This window comes from Pseudophryne corroboree, chromosome 8, assembly GCF_028390025.1.
Source record: "Pseudophryne corroboree isolate aPseCor3 chromosome 8, aPseCor3.hap2, whole genome shotgun sequence".
Taxonomy (NCBI): Eukaryota; Metazoa; Chordata; class Amphibia; order Anura; family Myobatrachidae; genus Pseudophryne; species Pseudophryne corroboree.
The window spans coordinates 340,633,933-340,652,918 of NC_086451.1; the positions used below are offsets into that span (position 1 = coordinate 340,633,933).

At 48.6% G+C, this 18,986-nt stretch overlaps 1 protein-coding gene across 1 annotated transcript in view; it reads right to left on the reverse strand.

Annotated features, from left to right (window-relative positions):
• Window positions 1–14,836: 14,836 nt before the first annotated feature.
• HTATSF1 (HIV-1 Tat specific factor 1) overlaps window positions 14,837–18,986 on the reverse strand; it is a 164,499-nt gene continuing 160,349 nt past the window's right edge. Inside the window, exon 9 of the mRNA XM_063937436.1 lies at window positions 14,837–17,435. Within this exon, the coding sequence (XP_063793506.1) occupies window positions 16,725–17,435 (711 nt within the window). The 3' untranslated portion in view covers window positions 14,837–16,724. The remainder of the gene's footprint in view (window positions 17,436–18,986) is intronic.

Sequence of the window (18,986 nt, forward strand, 5' to 3'; positions counted from 1 at the left end):
TGTTACTTGTACAGGAGTGTGAGGAAGGACCAGCGTATCTGCAGCCTTGTGTAGAGAAAATGGCGCCGGGCTGTGTGCTGTGAGGGCTAAGCTCCGCCCCCGTAATGGCGCGCTTCAGACCCGCTCTTTTTAAAAACAAATTATACTGGCGGGGGTCCGGACAGTGCTCTGGCACTTAGTCCGCTTTTGCCAGGTAGTTATTGAGGCTAGATATGCTGCCCAGGGTGCCCCCCCCCTGCACCCTGCAGTGCCGCTGTGTAGTGGGAGCATGGTGCGCAGCGTGCGATCGCTGCGCGGTACCTCAAAGCAGTCACTGAAGTTTTCTGATCTCCTTCTACTCTCCTGTCTTCTGACTTCTGGCTCTGGAAGGGGGGTGACGGCGGGCTCTGGGAACGAGCATCTAGGCCAGGCCTTCCCAACCACGGTCCTCAAGGCACACCGACAGTACAGGTTTTAGTTATATCCAGGCTGCAGCACAGATAGTTAAATCAAAATGACTGAGCTACTAATTAAGTCACCTGTGCTGAAGCCTGGATATCACTAACACCTGCACTGTTAGTGTACCTTGAGGACCGTGGTTGGGAATGCCTGATCTAGGCGTACCTAGTTATTAGACCATCAGGAGCTAATGGTGTCCCGTAGCCAAAGAAGCAGAGCCTTTAAACTCACAGAAGTAGGTCTGACTTCTCTCCCCTAAGTCCCACGAAGCAGGGAGACTGTTGCCAGCAGTTCTCCCTGAACATAACAAAACCTAACATAAAGTCCTATCAGAGAAACTCAGTAGAGCTCCTCAGAGTACATCCAGTCTGCCTGGGCACAGATTCTAAACTGGAGTCTGGAGGAGGGGCATAGAGGGAGGAGCCAGTTCACACCCCTTTGAAAGTCTTAAAGTGCCCATGTCTCCTGCGGATCCCATCTATACCCCATGGTTCTTGAAGTGACCCCAGCATCCTCTAGGACGTATGAGAAAAAGGGTTTTCTACTTTCTGTCCCACCTGTGACAAGTTTAAAAATCAATAATGCCATACCTATCGATGCAAATAATAATAAGGATTTACCGGTAGGTATTAAAATCCTTTCTCCTAGTCCGTAGAGAATGCTGGGGACTCCAAAAGGACCATGGGGTATAGACGGGATCCGCAGGAGCTTGGGCACACTAAAAAGACTGACTGGGTGTGAACTGGCTCCTCTCTCTATGCCCCTCCTCCAGACCTCAGTTATAGGAACTGTGCCCAGGAGAGACGGACATTTCGAGGAAGGATTTTTGTTTAAACTAAGGGCGAGAAACATACCAGCCCACACCACAAACATACCGTACAACTGGAGTAGCATGAAACAAGATAACCGTATGAATTAACAACAGCAACAAGCTGAATATAACTAATACACAACCCATGTGTAAACAAATATAATCAGTAATAACACAACTGCAAGTAACAGTCTGCACTGGGATGGGCGCCCAGCATCCTCTACGGCAGTGATTTTCAACCTTTCTCGACTCGCGGCACGCCTAACAAGACTTTAAATTCCCAAGGCACGCTATCCGTTACCCACGGGGGAAAAAACCACATTGGCCCCCACAGATATCAAATACATTGGCCTCGACATTTATCAAGCACATTGGTCCCAACAGTTAAAGCCGATTGGCCCCCACAGGTATAAATTAAACACACTGACCCCCTACAGTAATTCCACACTGCCTGACCCCATACCTCACCCAGACATACCCCTCACTCACCATCACAGCCTGACCCTCTCGCTCTTCTATTGCCAGTAATGTGCTCCAACCACTGTTCTGTCAGTACTGTGTCCTCCCTCTGTATTGCTAGTGATGTGCCCCTTTATATGGTGCAGTGGTGTGCCAGCTCCCCACTGTACTCCAATAGTGTGGTCCCCCTGTTGTATTTACAGTAGTAAATGCTCCTTCTTCCCCCCTCCGTTTTCCCAATACTGCGTCTCCCCCCATCCCCATGTATGGCCACAAATGTGCTGCTCCGGCCCTTCAAACTCCCTGCCTACCCCAGGTAACTTACCTTGTTCTGCTCTGTCTTGACAGCCTGTGCCCTCCTTCACACTTACACTCACCAGACGCACGGGTCTCGGGTCTTCTGTGACAGCACGGCGGCAAACATTAGGCAGCAGCGTCGTGACATGACGTCTGTGCGACACTGCTCAGGGGACAGAGCTGACTACGTAGCGGGCCCTCCCCTTACATTCTTCCAGAACTGCTTCCTTTATGGCCCGGAGGTCGCCGGCAGCGTCTCATTAGTAAAGCAGCTTGCTGATACTGTTGCCGGCTGTGGGCCCCTTCATTGCCACGGGACTCGGTGCACTGCACTGGCTGCACCGCTAGTAGTTCCGACACTGGGTGGAGCACTGTGCAGGGCATCTCTGGTGGCCGGTGAGCAGCAGGCTGCGGCACACCTGACAACCGCTTGCGGCACACTAGTGTGCCGCGGCACAGCAGTTGAAAAACGCTGCTCTACGGACTAGGAGAAAAGGATTTACCGGTAGGTATTAAAATCCTATTTTCTCTTACGTCCTAGAGGATGCTGGGGACTCCAAAAGGACTATGGAGTCTATACCAAAGCTCCAGAACGGGTGGGAGAGTGCGGACGACTCCGCAGCACCGATTGAGCAAACATGAGGTCCTCATCAGCCAGAGTATCAAACTTGTAAAACTTAGCAAAAGTGTTTGAACCCGACCACGTAGCTGCTCGGCAAAGCTGAAGTGCCGAGACCCATCGGGCAGCCGCCCAAGATGAGACCACCTTTCTGGTAAAATGGGCCTTTACTGACTTCGGCAACGGTAGCCCAGCCGAAGAATGGGCTTGCTGGATCGTATTACAAATCCAGCGAGCAATAGTTTGCTTAGAAGCAGGATTTCCAATCTTGTTGGAAGCATACAGGACAAACAAAGCCTCTGTTTTTCTGGTAAGAGCCGTTCTGGCGACATAAATTTTCAAAGCTCTTACAACATCAAGAGACTTTGGAACCGTCACAGCATTCGTAGCCACAGGCACCACAATAGGTTGGTTAATGTGAAGTGAAGAAACCACCTTCGGGAGAAATTGTTGACGAGTCCTCAATTCCGCTCTATCCGAATGGAAGATCAAATAAGGGCTCTAGTGAGATAAGGCCGCCAACTCTGACACCCGCCTGGCAGACGCCAGAGCCAAAAGCATGACCACTTTCCAAGTGAGAAACTTTAACTCAACCTTACGCAAAGGTTCAAACCAGTGAGACATAAGGAACTTCAAGACCACTTCAAGATCACACGGCACCACTGGCGGCACAAATGGAGGGTGGATATGCAGCACTCCCTTTACAAAAGTCTGAACCTCGGGAAGAACGGCCAATTCTTTCTGAAAGAAAATAGATAAAGCCGAAATCTGCACTTTGATGGAACCCAATTTCAGGCCTGCATCTACGCCTGCCTGCAAAAAATGGAGAAACAGACCTAAGTGAAACTCCTCCGCCGGAGCTACTTTGGTCTCACACCATGAAACATACTTCCTCCAAATACGGTGATAATGTTTTGCCGTAACCTCCTTCCTAGCTTTAAGGAGAGTGGGGATGACCTCCCCGGGAATACCCTTCCGAGCTAAGATTTGGCGCTCAACTTCCACGCCGTCAAACGCAGCCGCGGTAAGTCCAGAAACACGCAGGGCCCCTGCAACAAAAGGTCCTCTCTTAGGGGAAGCGGCCAGGGATCTTCCACTAGTAATTCTTGAAGATCCGGATACCAGGCCCTCCGTGGCCAATCTGGAACGACGAAAATCGCCTGAACCCTTGTTCGTCGAACGATCCTCAGCTCCTTCGGAATGAGAGGAAGCGGAGGGAACACATACACCGACTGAAACACCCACGGAGTCACCAGGGCGTCCACTGCACTGGCTTGGGGGTCCCTTGACCTGCAACAATACCTCGGAAGCTTCTTGTTGAGGCAAGGCGCCATCATGTCTATCAGAGGAATTCCCCAATGCTTTGTCACTTCTGCAAATACCTCTTGATGAAGAGCCCACTCTTCCGGATGTCTGCTGAGGAAGTCTGCTTCCCAGTTGTCCACTCCCGGGAGGAAGACTGCTGACAGAGCGCTCACGTGCTGTTCCGCCCAGCGTAGGTTCTTGTTGCCTCGTCCATAGCCACCCTGCTCCTTGTTACGCCTTGGCGGTTTACATACGCCACGCTGTTATGTTGTCCGACTGGATCAGGACAGGGAGACCCTGAAGAAGGTTCTGTGCTTGCAGCAGGCCGTTGTAAATGGCTCGCAACTCGAGAACATTTATGTGGAGACAAGATTCCTGGCTTGACCATTTTCCCTGGAAATTTCTTCCTTGCGTGACTGCGCCCCAGCCTCGGAGAATTGCATCTGTTGTCAGCAGGACCCAGTCCTGGATTCCGAATCGGCGTCCCTCTAGAAGGTGAGAGCCTTGCAGCCACCACAGAAGCTAAATCCTGGCCCTGGAAGATAGACTTATTTTCCGGTGCATGTGCAGGTGAGACCCGGATCACTTTTTCAGCAGATCCCACTGAAACACCCAGGCATGAAACCTGCCAAACGAAATGGCTTCGTAAGCCGCAACCATCTTCCCTAGTACCCGAGTGCATTGATGAATCGACACACTCGTCGGCCTCAGAAGCTCGCTGACCATGGCCTGGATTTCCAGAGCTTTGATCTCTGGAAGAAACACTCTCTGTACCTCCGTGTCCAGGACCATGCCCAGGAAAGGCAGCCGAGTGGCCGGGATCAACTGAGACTTTGGCAAATTTAGTATCCAACCGTGATGTCGCAGAACCGACAGAGAGAGATCCACATTTCTTAACAACTGCTCCTTGGACCTCGCCTTTATCAGGAGATCGTCCAAGTACGGGATAATTGTGACCCCTTGCTTGCGAAGGAGGACCATCATCTCTGCCATTACCTTGGTGAAAACCCTCGGGGCCGTGGAAAGCCCAAACGGCAACGCCTGAAATTGGTAATGACCATCCTGCACCGCGAACCTCAGGAAAGCCTGATGAGGAGGGAATATCGGGATGTGTAAGTAAGCATCCTTTATGTCGACTGACGCCATAAAATCCCCCCCTTCGAGGCTGGAGATCACCGCTCGAAGAGACTCCATCTTGAACTTGAAAGTGTTCAAGTATGGATTGAGGGATTTTAAGTTCAGAATCGGTCTGACCGAACCGTTCGGCTTCGGCACTACAAAGAGGCTCAAATAGAACCCTTTCCCCCGATCTGACGGGGGAACCGTCACCACGACCCTCTGTTGACACAACTTTTGTATCGCATCCCTCACCACCTCCCTTTCGGGAAGAGAAGTTGACAAGGCCGACACGAAAAACCGGTTGGGGGGCATCTCCTGAAACTCCAGTCTGTACCATTGGGACACTATGTCATAGACCCAAGGATCCAGGGCCGAACGAGCCCAGACCCGACTGAAGAATTGGAGACAGCCCCCCACCGGCAGGGACTCCCCCAGGGGAGCCACCGCGTCATGCGGTGGACTTGGTAGAGGCAGGGGAGGACTTTTGGTCCTTGGTGCCTGACACTGCAGGCGACTTCCTTCCCCTACCTCTACCCTTTGAAGCGAGGAAGGACGAGCCCTTACCTCTTTTGTATCTATTAGGCCGAAAGGACTGCATCTGCTGATCGGGTGCCTTTTTTTGCTATGTGGGAACATAGGGAAGAAAAGATGACTTACCCGCCGTATCGGTCGACACCAGGTCAGCCAGGCCGTCACCGAACAAGACACTACCTTTAAAAGGGAGAGCTTCCATATTCTTCTTGGAGTCGGCATCAGCATTCCATTGGTGAACCCACAGGGCCATCCTGGCCGAAATCGACATGGCAGTGGCTCTTGATTCCAAGAGGCCAACATCCCTCGCCGCATCCTTTAGGTAATCTGCAGCGTCCTTGATATAACCAAGAGTCAAAAGAATATTATCCTTATCAAGAGCATCCATATCAGAAGCAAATTTTCAGCCCACTTTGCAATAGTACTACTCACCCATACCGACGCCACAGCAGGTCTGAGCAGTGCACCAGTATTAACGTAAATGGCCTTCAATGTCTCCGGCTTGCGATCCGCCGGATCCTTGAGAGCAGCCGTGTCAGGAGACGGAAGCGCCACCTTCTCGGACAATCGCGAGAGAGCTTTGTCCACATTTGGAGATGACTCCCATTATTCCCTATCGTCAGAGGGGAAAGGATATGCCATCAAAGTTCGCTTGGGAATCTGCCACCGTTTTTCAGGCGACTCCCAAGCCTTTTTACAAAGCTCATTCATTTCATGAGAGGGGGGAAATTTTACCTCAGGTCTTTTCACTTTAAATAAACAAACTCTTGTGTCAGGAACGGCAGGTTCCTCAGATATACGTAAAACAACTTTAATGGCAATAATCATGTACTGAATACTCTTGACAACCCGTGGATGCAAAGAAGTCTCATTCAAATCGACATCGGAGTCAGAGTCCGTGTCGGTACCTGTATCTGCCATCTGGTCAAAAGCACGCTTTTGTGACCCTGAGACTGTCTGTACCTGAGACAAAGCGTCCTCCACTGACTGTCTCCATGTTTGTGTCTGAGAATCAGATTTATCCAGCCTCTTAGATAATAAAGCCACATTCGCATTCAGCGTACTCAGCATAGTCATCCAATCAGCAGTCGGCTGAGACACACCCAAATCCTTTTCTGCACCCCCCATAACCTCCTCCGGGGAGGAACACCCAGGCTCAGACATGCCGACACCTCGTGCCGACACACCCACACAGTCCACAAGCCCGGGGACAGACCCACAGAGAAGCCCTTAGGGAGAACACAGAGGGAGTATGCCAGCTCACACCCCAGCGCCCATACACCAAAAAACCTAGTATATATGATCAGCGCTGATAAACATAAATGAAAGCACCAATTTATGTGCCCCCCCCCTTTTCCTCCCTGTGTACTTGTGGGAGCGTGGAGGTCCGGCCCAGCGTCTCTGCAGCACTGTAGAGATACGAGAAAATTGCGCTGGTGAGCAATGTGCGGCTAAGCACCGCCCCTTCCCGCTGTAGCCCGCTAAAATACAGCGTCCCGACATCGTATACTGTGCTTTTCGCCAGAAATTAACCCCAGTAACTGCTGCCCAGGGCGCTCCCCCCTAGCGCCCTGCAAGTGCCGTTGGTGATGTGTGTAGGAGCATGGAACGCAGCGCGACCGCTGCATGTTACCTCCGTTACTGAAGTCTTCTGCCGTCACTGAAGTCTTCTTTTCTTCTAATACTCACCCGGCTTCTGTCTTCTGTTAGGGGGTTGACGGCGCGGCTCCGGGAACAAGCAGCTAGACGCACCAAGTGATCGAACCCTCTGGAGCTAATGGTCTCCAGTAGCCTGAGAAGCAGAGAATTAAAACTAAGAAGTAGTAGGTCCTGCTTCTCTCCCCTCACTCCCACGCTGCAGGGAGCCTGTAACCAGCAGGTCTCCCTGAAAATAAAAAACCTAACAAAAGTCTTTCCAGAGAAACTCTGTAGAGCTCCCCTAGTGTGTGTCCAATCACTCCTGGGCACAAAATCTAACTGTGGTCAGGAGGAGGGGCATAGAGGGAGGACTACGAGAAATAGATTTACCGGTAAGTAAAATCTTATTTTCTCTAACGTCCTAGTGGATGCTGGGGACTCCGTAAGGACCATGGGGATTATACCAAAGCTCCCAAACGGGCGCCAGAGTGCGGATGACTCTACAGCACCGAATGAGCAAACACAAGGTCCTCAGCCAGGGTTTCAAACTTGTAGAATTTTGCAAAAGTGTTTGAACCCGACCAAGTAGCTGCTCGGCAAAGCTGTAATGCCGAGACCCCTTGGGCAGCCGCCCAAGAAGAGCCCACCTTCCTTGTGGAATGGGCTTTTACTGATTTTGGATGCGGCAATCCAGCCGCAGAATGAGCCTGCTGAATAGTGTTACAGATCCAGCGAGCAATAGTTTGCTTTGAAGCAGGAGCACCCAGCTTGTTGGATGCATACAGGATAAACAGCGAGTCAGTTTGCCTGACTCCAGCCGTTCTGGTAACGTAAATCTTCAAAGCCCTGACTACATCTAGTAACTTGGAATCCTCCAAGTCACGAGTAGCCGCAGGCACCACAATAGGTTGGTTCAAATGAAAAGATGACACCACCGTCGGCAGAAATTGCGGACGAGTCCGTAATTCTGCCCTGTCCATATGGAAAACCAGATAGGGGCTTTTACATGACAAAGCCGCCAATTCTGACACACGCCTAGCCGAAGCTAAGGCCAACAGCATGACCACTTTCCACGTGAGATATTTTAACTCCACGGTCTTAAGTGGCTCAAACCAGTGAGATTTCAGGAAACTCAACACCACGTTAAGATCCCAAGGTGCCACTGGTGGCACAAAAGGGGGCTGAATATGCAGCACTCCCTTTACAAACGTCTGAACTTCAGGAAGAGAAGCCAGTTCCTTTTGAAAGAAAATGGATAGGGCCGAAATCTGGACCTTAATGGACCCTAATTTTAAGCCCATAGTCACTCCCGACTGTAGGAAGTGAAGGAAACGGCCCAGCTGGAATTCCTCTGTAGGGGCCTTCCTGGCCTCACACCAAGCAACATATTTTCGCCATATACGGTGATAATGTTTTGCTGTCACGTCCTTCCTAGCCTTTATCAGCGTAGGAATAACCTCATCCGGAATGCCTTTCTCCGCTAGGATCCGGCGTTCAACCACCATGCCGTCAAACGCAGCCGCGGTAAGTCTTGGAACAGACAGACAGGATCTGTTGCAACAGGGGCCCTGAGAGGCAGAGGCCATGGGTCCTCTGTGAGCATTTCTTGCAGTTCCGGATACCAAGTCCTTCTTGGCCAATCCGGAACAATGAGTATTGTTCTCACTCCTCTTTTTCTTACGATTCTCAGCACCTTGGGTATGAGAGGAAGAGGAGGAAACACATAAACCGACTGGAACACCCATGGTGTCACTAGTGCGTCCACAGCTATCGCCTGAGGGTCTCTTGACCTGGCGCAATACCTTTGTAGCTTTTTGTTAAGGCGGGATTCCATCATGTCCACCTGTGGCAGTTCCCATCGATTTGTAATCTGTGTGAAGACTTCTTGATGAAGTCCCCACTCTCCCGGGTGGCGGTCGTGCCTACTGAGGAAGTCTGCTTCCCAGTTGTCCACTCCCGGGAGGAAGACTGCGGACAGTGCTTGCACGTGATTCTCCGCCCAGCGAAGAATTCTGGTGGCTTCTGCCATCGCCACCCTGCTTCTTGTGCCGCCCTGGCGGTTTACATGAGCCACTGCGGTGATGTTGTCTGACTGAATCAGCACCGGTTGGTTGCGAAGCAGAGGCTCCGCTTGACTCAGGGCGTTGTATATGGCCCTTAGTTCCAGGATATTGATGTGCAGACAAGTCTCCTGACTTGACCACAGCACCTGGAAGTTTCTTCCCTGAGTCACTGCCCCCCACCCTCGGAGGCTTGCATCCGTGGTCACCAGGACCCAGTCCTGTATGACGAACCTGCGCCCCTCGAGAAGGTGAGCACTCTGCAGCCACCACAGAAGAGACACACTGGCCCTTGGGGATAGGGTGATCAGTCGATGCATCTGAAGATGCGATCCGGACCACTTGTCCAACAGATCCCACTGAAAGGTCCTCGCATGGAACCTGCCGAAGGGAATGGCTTCGTATGACGCCACCATCTTTCCCAGGACTCGCGTGCATTGATGCACCGACACCTGTTTTGGTTTTAAGAGGTCTCTGACCAGAGCCACGAGCTCCTGGGCCTTCTCCTCCGGGAGAAACACCTTCTTCTGGTCTGTGTCCAGAATCATGCCCAGGAAGGGCAGACTCGTCGTAGGAATCAGCTGCGACTTTGGAATATTCAGAATCCAGCCGTGCTGTTGTAACACCTCCCGAGAGTGTGCTACGCTGATCAGCAACTGCTCTCTGGACCTCACCTTTATGAGGAGATCGTCCAAGTATGGGATAAATGTGACTCCTTGCTTTCGCAGAAGCACCATCATTTCTATTCTCGGTGCCGTGGACAGACCAAACGGCAACGTCTGGAATTGGTAATGACAGTCCTGTACCACAAATCTGAGGTACTCCTGATGAGGTGGCTAAATGGGGACATGCAGGTAAGCATCCTTTATGTCCAGAGACACCATAAAATCCCCTTCTTCCAGGCTTGCAATGACCGCCCTGAGCGATTCCATCTTGAACTTGAACCTTTTCAGGTGAATGTTCAGGGATTTTAAATTCAATATGGGTCTGACCGAACCGTCCGGGTTCGGAACCACAAACATTGTGGAATAGTAACCCCTTCCCTGTTGAGGGAGGGGAACCTTTACCACCACCTGCTGGAGATATAATTTGTGAATTGCCGCTAACACTACTTCCCTTTCTATGGGGGAAGCTGGCAGGGCCGATTTGAGGTAACGGTGAGGGGGCATCACTTCAAATTCCAGCTTGTATCCTTGAGACACAATCTGTATAGCCCAGGGATCCACCCGTGAGCGAACCCACTGGTGGCTGAAATTTCGGAGACGCGCCCCCACCGCTCCTGGCTCCACCCGTGGAGCCCCAGCGTCATGCGGTGGATTTAGTGGAAGCCGGGGAGGACTTCTGTTCCTGGGAACTAGCTGTATTGTGCAGCTTCTTTCCTCTACCCCTGCCTCTGGCAAGAAAAGACGCACCTCAGACTTTCTTGCCCCTTTGTGATCGAAAGGACTGCATTTGGTAATACGGTGCTTTCTTAGGTTGTGAAGGAATATATGGCAAAAAATTTGACTTCCCAGCCGTAGCTGTGGAAACTAGGTCCGAGAGACCGTCCCCAAACAATTCCTCACCCTTATAAGGTAAAACCTCCATGTGCTTTTTTGAGTCTGCATCACCTGTCCATTGCCGAGTCCACAGGACCCTTCTGGACGAAATTGACATTGCATTTATTCTAGAGCCCAGTAGGCAAATGTCTCTCTGGGCATCCCTCATATATAGGACAGCGTCTTTTATATGCCCCAGGGTCAGTAATATAGTATCCTTGCCCAAGGTATCAAGTTCCTCAGACAGAGTATCTGTCCATGCTACTACAGCACTACACATCCAGGCCGACGCAATTGCCGGCCTCAGTATGGTACCTGAATGTGTATAAACGGACTTTAGGATACCTTCCTGCCTTCTATCCGCAGGATCTTTTAGGGTGGCCGTATCCTGTGACGGCAGGGATACCTTCTTAGATAAGCGTGTCAAAGCTTTGTCTACCCTAGGGGAGGATTCCCAGCGTAACCTGTCCGTTGGCGGGAAAGGATACGCCATAAGTAACCGTTTGGAAATCTGCATTTTCCTATCAGGAGAATCCCAAGCTTTTTCACATAACTCATTTAACGCATGTGAAGGGGGAAAAGTCACCTCTTGCCTTTTTTCCCCAAACATATAAACCCTCTTGTCAGGACAGGGTTTTCCTCTGAGATGTGCAATACATCCTTCATTGCTATAATCCTGTAGCGGATGGCTTTAGCCATTTTAGGCTGCAACTTTGCATCATCGCCATCGACACTGGAGTCAGAATCCGTGTCGATATCTGTGTCAACAATTTGGGATAGTGGGCGCTTCTGAGACCCTGACGGCCTCTGCGCTGTAGGATCAGGCATGGGTTGAGACCCTGACTGTCCCAAGGCTTCAGCTTTATCCAACCTTTTATGCAAGGAGTTTACATTATCATTTAACACCTTCCACATATCCATCCAATCAGGTGTCGGCGCCGTCGGTGGAGACACCACATTCATCTGCACCTGCTCTGCTTCCACAGCCTTCCTCGTCAAACATGTCGACACAAGCGTACCGACACACCACACACACAGGGGATGCTCTATTTGAGGACAGAACCCCCACAAGGCCTTTTGGAGAGACAGAGAGAGAGTATGCCAGCACACACCCCAGCGCTATATGACCCAGGAATTACACAGTAACTTAGTGTTTACCCAGTAGCTGCTGTATATAGTGATTTTGCGCTAAATTTATGTGCCCCCCCCCTCTCTTTTTACCCTCTTTCTACCGTGAATCTGCAGGGGAGAGCCTGGGGAGCTTCCTCTCAGCGGAGCTGTGGAGAGAAAATGGCGCTGGTGAGTGCTGAGGAAGAAGCCCCGCCCCCTCAGCGGCGGGTTTCTGTCCCGCGATTTTGTGTAAAATAATGGCGGGGGCTCATGCATATATACAGTGCCCAACTGTATATATGCTCTTTTATGCCAAGAGGTACTTAATTGCTGCCCAGGGCGCCCCCCCCTGCGCCCTGCACCCTACAGTGACCGGAGTGTGCGGGTTTAATGTGGGAGCAACCTCATATGAAGACTGGAGTCTTCTGCCGCCGCTTTCGAAGTCTTCTTGCTTCTCACGCCGGCTTCTGGCTCTGCGAGGGGGACGGCGGCGCGGCTCCGGGAACGGACGACCAAGGGTGCGTTCCTGTGTTCGATCCCTCTGGAGCTAATGGTGTCCAGTAGCCTAAGAAGCAAGACTTATCCACAGTGAGTAGGTCTGCTTCTCTCCCCTCAGTCCCACGTAGCAGAGAGTCTGTTGCCAGCAGATCTCTCTGAAAATAAAAAATCCTAACAAAATACTTTCTTATTAGCAAGCTCAGGAGAGCTCACTAAAGTGTACCCAGCTCTGTCCGGGCACAGATTCTAACTGAGGTCTGGAGGAGGGGCATAGAGGGAGGAGCCAGTGCACACCAGTATTCCTAATTCTTTCTTAAAGTGCCCTGTCTCCTGCGGAGCCCGTCTATTCCCCATGGTCCTTACGGAGTCCCCAGCATCCACTAGGACGTTAGAGAAAACGGGGTATTGATGCTAGGGACGAGAGTATTATACTCCTGTTATATAAATCACTAGTGAGGCCACACCTTGAATACTGTGAACAATTCTGGGCACCGTACTACAAAAAGGATATCCTGGAGCTAGAAAAGGTACAGAGGAGGGCGACCAAACTAATTAAGGGCATAGAGACGATGGAATACAAGGAAAGGCTTGAAAGACTAGGCATGTTTACATTGGAAAAGCGGAGACTAAGAGGGGATATGATCAACATCTACAAATATATAAGGGGACAATACACAGAGCTTGCGCGGGACCTGTTTTTGGTTAGATCAACACAGAGGACTCGTGGACACTCGCTCAGGTTAGAGGAGAGGAGATTCCGCACAATACGGCGTAAAGGCTTTTTCACGGTAAGGACAATATGTGTTTGGAATTCCCTGCCTGAGGGAGTTGTAATGGCAGAATCTGTCAACACCTTTAAGAATGGATTAGATAAATTCCTAATGGATAAGGATATCCAGGGGTATGGTGCATAGTCATGCATTATAGTTACTATAAATAGGGATAAAATGCAACGGCTGACAGCAGCATCAGTCAGAAATTTTAGTCAAATCATTGTGCATAGGAGACCACAAATAGGTTGAACTCGATGGACAATTGTCTTTTTTTCAACCTCAGATACTATGTTACTATGTATTATATGGATGCCGGGTGTGTGTGCACTATGGAAAGACAGCAAAGTCAGTGGAGGCAGTGTGATGTTCTGAGCAATGTTTTCTGCTTGGAAACTTTGGGTCCTGGCATACACGTGGATGTTCCATTGACACGTAGCACCTACCTAAACATTGTTGCAGACCACTTTAGACTGTAAGCTCTCATGAGCCTCTTACCCTCACCTATGCAATCATTTCCTTCCCACTGTCAACAACGGCACCAAAGCTTTCAATTCAGCCGGCACTAATTAATCAGGAATTAGGACTGCTGACGCAGCAAGGTTTATAAACCCATCTTTTGCTATATTTTGTATGGCGAGCCTCCTTTTTTCTTGTTTTGTTCATGCCGTTTCTGTACTTTATAAGGTGATGAGGTCCCATTGTGGCGCCATATAAATAAAGGACATTCGGAATAACCATTGTCAGCCACTCACTGAACTTGTCTATATGCAATCTCCCCGTTGCCACCCTGTTGCACCCTTTCAGCAGAAAGTTGAGATGTGATTGAGTTGTGTAGGACTCATCACTGCCTGCAGATAAGTACGCTCGATTCAAACGCATGCACAGTGCAAGAAAACATGTTATGTTCAACTCTCCAATAGCCCCAAAGTGTGGACGCTATTCCTAAACATATAAAACAACGTACACAACTTGGGGTGAATTAAGAGAGGAGAGGGACCATGTGCAGGCTCTGTGCGGGCTACCCACTCTCTGGCAGCACTGTAGACTTTGTGACAGAGTTTACTGCACAGGTCTCTAGGAACATGGTGCACGCGCCTTGCTCCCAGGGACATGTTAACTGCGCATGCACAAACCACAGAGAAAATGTCCGGTGTGCCATTTTTTGGGTGATTTCTGTCTGCAGTGCCTGCCGCCACGGGATTCCAGATGGGTAAGTATAATTACATGGGTGCAGGATGTGTGGTGCCAGCCTCCCTGGACTCGTGTGCACCACACACCCTGCTCGCTGCGCTCACCACAGGTTATATTCTTACTCGGGTGGTGGCATTTACCCACCACCCGAGTGGGAATACGGGGCTGCGGCCGGGATTCCGACCACCGGCATTTAGCCTCCTGTCGGCATTCCAGCATCAGGATCCTGAACGCCGGGATCCCGTCAGGCAGTATATTATATGCATACCATATAAATATCTCTGTGAAACATAATTACTTAGCTAATTATGCATCCAGTAAGAGGCTAATCTGCAACGAATATAAAGTCTAGATTTCTGTACTCTTGCAGTAACCCACATGATAGAAGTATATGCTTTTTTTTTTTTTTTGACAGCCGAATGAAAATTAGAAAGCTATTTGCAACACTATCAAAATATACAGATTTTATTTTGGTTTATGGCAGGAAGCAATATATCCATACACTTGTAACCAAAGATTCTGTAAAAGACTACGTACAACTGTAAAGATATTGAAGAAAACAACTGGGTTAAAAGTATTGAAAAAAGTCATCAGTACAATGGAAAATGTCTTGCACACAGGTAATTAACAATAGTGCTCATAATACAAAATGGTAATTACATTTTAGTTAGAACAATATATTATAGCCGTGGGTTTTCATACCAGAGCTCAGAATCAGAGTCAGTAGAAAATGGACAGACTTCAGCTTCAAAATAAAAATGTATAATAATATATAATTATCAGTGATTGTATTAACACATGTACATATGTGTTGGCAGTTACAGGGGGATAGGCAGAGTACTAATAATTACTGATTTAGAGTTGGTGCAAACTGCAAATTTTTAACAAACAATGTAGTGAAAATACTGTATGATTTTACGTGTACATAATGGCCAGACCTTTTATTACAATGCATTTTAGAGTTCGGCTAGTCTGCACCTCCATAACAAACTTTACATTATATTGTGCATATTTAATTTTCAATTTGCACCCAATTTGCCTCAACTCTAAATCAGTTCCAATATTGTTTACTACAGTACATTATATTAGTTACTTATAATATACATTAATATATATTTGCCGCTCATGAAGGAGCCAGAGTCAGTCAATAGTATAACAGAGGTCTGAGTTGAAGGTTTGGTGTACTAACTCCCTAGCCCCGTTTCAAACACTTTCCTACAAACAATGTTGTATATATAACTATTTTCCAAAATATAAAAATATTTCCTCTTTCTAACAAAACTATACTCATTGCCTATACGTACTGGAAGACGCTATTTTATTGGCTCAGTCATTATTTATGAGAATACCACTTACTAATTCACTTTATGCAATCAAGCCTCGGCGAGGCCACTAGTTACTAGTAAATGGAAATCCTGTGTTTTCAGAAGTATAAGCTGAACCAATATAATGATCGCCTCCACTGACTTCATGCAAGAGGTACACATTTAGATCAACACCATAAAACACATTTAATCTGGTCTTTTTTTTCTTTACTGCTGCTACAGCAAGAATGGCTTTTAATTAAATAAAAACACAAGTGAAACACATTGAATCATTTTATGATTTTTTGCAAACAGATTTGTTAAGAAATTAGGTTCTTTTTATAGAATAAAGGGTTATAATAAATGGGCTTGAATAAAAATGATACAATTTATACAACAATGACAATTACACACACGCACACAATCGCTTACTCAGCTTTAACAGGTTAGGTTGTAGATCTTGCCCTAGCTCACAACCAAAGTACTCATATAGAACAAATTTATAAAACAGGTTTATCCAGCTTTTTGGGCTGCTGGCAGATTCTCAAACATCTCACTAAGTTTCTATCAATTTGCTGCAAGGTTCTAGGTTTTTGTATTCTTAACTTCCGTACAGGAGGACTCTGTGCCCCTATGTTGCTTTCTTGCTTGACAGGACCCAGCTTTTCTACCTCTGACAAGCCCAATCCCCATGCACTTCATCAGCAGTCTTCTCTGGTCTACAATAACCCTGGTCTGGGGTTGGTGTCATGATGGAAAGACAGAGTACCGCTTAGGAAGCAAGTAACATAATACATGGGCTGATTAATTTGACAGTTCCTCTACTGCCTGTGACTCGAACAAAGAGAAAGGCCCTTTATTTTCCATCGTTAAATTCCAAGAATCTAACTTGATAGACTTTTTTCCCCCTTAAGAAAACTACCAAAGATATGTACATGAATTCTGAACTTGCGTCAAATGTAAGCATGCATCACACCTCATCCTAAAATGAATTGATAGAACACAGGAAACCAGCTAAAGAGCATGGGCGACACTACAACTGTCCTTTCCCTTCTTCGTCATCGCTGCAGCCAATGCTGCTGTCTGTGGATGCGGCATCATCAGCGGCAAGTTCGGCCTCATTACTACCTGCTGGCTGGCCGTGGTTGTCTGTGCCCTGTGCAGCGGCAAGTTTGGCCTCATTACTACCTGCTGGCTGGCTGTGGTTGTCTGTGCTCTGTGCAGTGGCAAGTTCGGCTTCATTACTACCTGCTGGCTGGCTGTGGTTGTCTGTGCTCTGTGCAGTGGCAAATTCGGCTTCATTACTACCTGCTGGCTGGCTGTGGTTGTCTGTGCTCTGTGCAGTGGCAAATTCGGCTTCATTACTACCTGCTGGCTGGCTGTGGTTGTCTGTGCTCTGTGCAGCGGCAAGTTCTGCCTCATTACTACCTGCTGGCTGTCTGTGGTTGTCTGTGCTCTGTGCAGCGGCAAGTTCGGCCTCATTACTACCTGCTGGCTGGCCGTGGTTGTCTGTGCCCTGTGCAGCGGCAAGTTCGGCCTCATTACTACCTGCTGGCTGGCCGTGGTTGTCTGTGCTCTGTGCAGGCTCAGTGTTATTGTCCGGTTTGCTTTCAGACTGTCCATTATTTACTGGGGGCTTTGAGCCATCACTGCTCACATCTGCTGCCTTTTTCTGCTCGTCAGTCTGCAGGAAGGTCTCCCACCCTTTAAGACGCTCTTCCCTTTCTCGGGATGTTTCTTCAATCTGTTAGAAAAAGCATTCATTAGGATCAGTAATAAATGCTAATTATACTCATGTACATATAGTGGACGATTCACTTAGCTTTGTGGGATGCACATTCCGACTTTCTGCTTGCAGCCTATGGAAGTGCGAGGAGAGGGTCAGATACCCTAACTGCACTTCTGACCGCCAGTGGCAGCTCACTTCTAACTGCATATGCCCAAACAGAGTTCACAGGCTTGGAAAGGTTATGAAGGATTTAGACCTTTCTGTTCAAATTAGCCCCAATTTTATGTTTATCTGTTGTCCCAATATGACAGAGATCTTGGTTGCGTATATCTGTAGATATAGGGTTAAGCCCCCAGGCCGATCGACAAGGCCTCTCCGTCACTGGGGGTCCCTAATACTAGGTATGGGTCCGGGGGTGCAGGACCCCTCCATGTCGGCACAGGTCGGCTACCCCAGGTCAGCACACAGGTGAAAATTAATAAGGGTTAATAGGAAGCACAGAAGTGCTATGTAAGTGATGTGATTAAAATAATACAAAAATATATACAAAGTGATAGGGAAAATCATAAGTGTTAATAAAGTGTTAGGGTGTGCCGACCTGAAGCAGCCCAGCCACACCGACACAGGGGCCACCACACCCCACACCCACCCCATAAATAATTACAAATATGTCTGGGTTGAATTCCCAGTGTAAGGCCACATGGTAATGGCTCCTACAGCATCTGAGAGCCAGCTTACCTGGAGATACCCCTAGCTTCTCCTATGGCAGTCTAGAGTCAGCAATCCCTCCTAATGCTGTAGGAGCCATTACCATGTGGCCTTACACTTGGAATTCAACCCAGACATATTTGTAATTATTTATGGGGTGGGTGTGGGGTGTGGTGGCCCCTGTGTCGGTGTGGCTGGGCTGCTTCAGGTCGGCACACCCTAACACTTTTGATTTTCCCTATCACTTTGTATATATTTTTGTATTATTTTAATCACATCACTTACATAGCACTTCTGTGCTTCCTATTAACCCTTATTAATTTTCACCTGTGTGCTGACCTGGGGTAGCCGACCTGTGCCGACATGGAGGGGTCCTGCACCCCCGGACCCATACCTAGTATTAGGGACCCCCAGTGACGGAGAGGCCTTGTCGATCGGCCTGGGGGCTTAACCCTATATCTGCAGATATACGCAACCAAGATCTCCGTATAATCTGACTATTATGTAGTAATATTTTTCACTCGGCGTGCATTAGGGAACCATTGTTTTTTCCTACACAGAATTACCCCTCCCTTTTAGCACCTGAGTGACATCACTATCTGATTGAGCAGCTCACCACCATTTTTTGTGTCCCAATATGACAGACAGATCTGTACAACAGAGTTTTAGGAAAGATCAGTTGTCAAAAACGGAGATCTGCCAGTGTGTTTCCATCGGCAAATTGCATTAACTGGACCCATGTGACGATGCTGAAAATCAGAGTCCATCCAATTTGTGGCTCTGGGGGCATGCAAATGTAACGGACCATGTAAAAGGGAGATCAAAAATAAATTTTCAAAAGATAGTGGGGTCTATTCC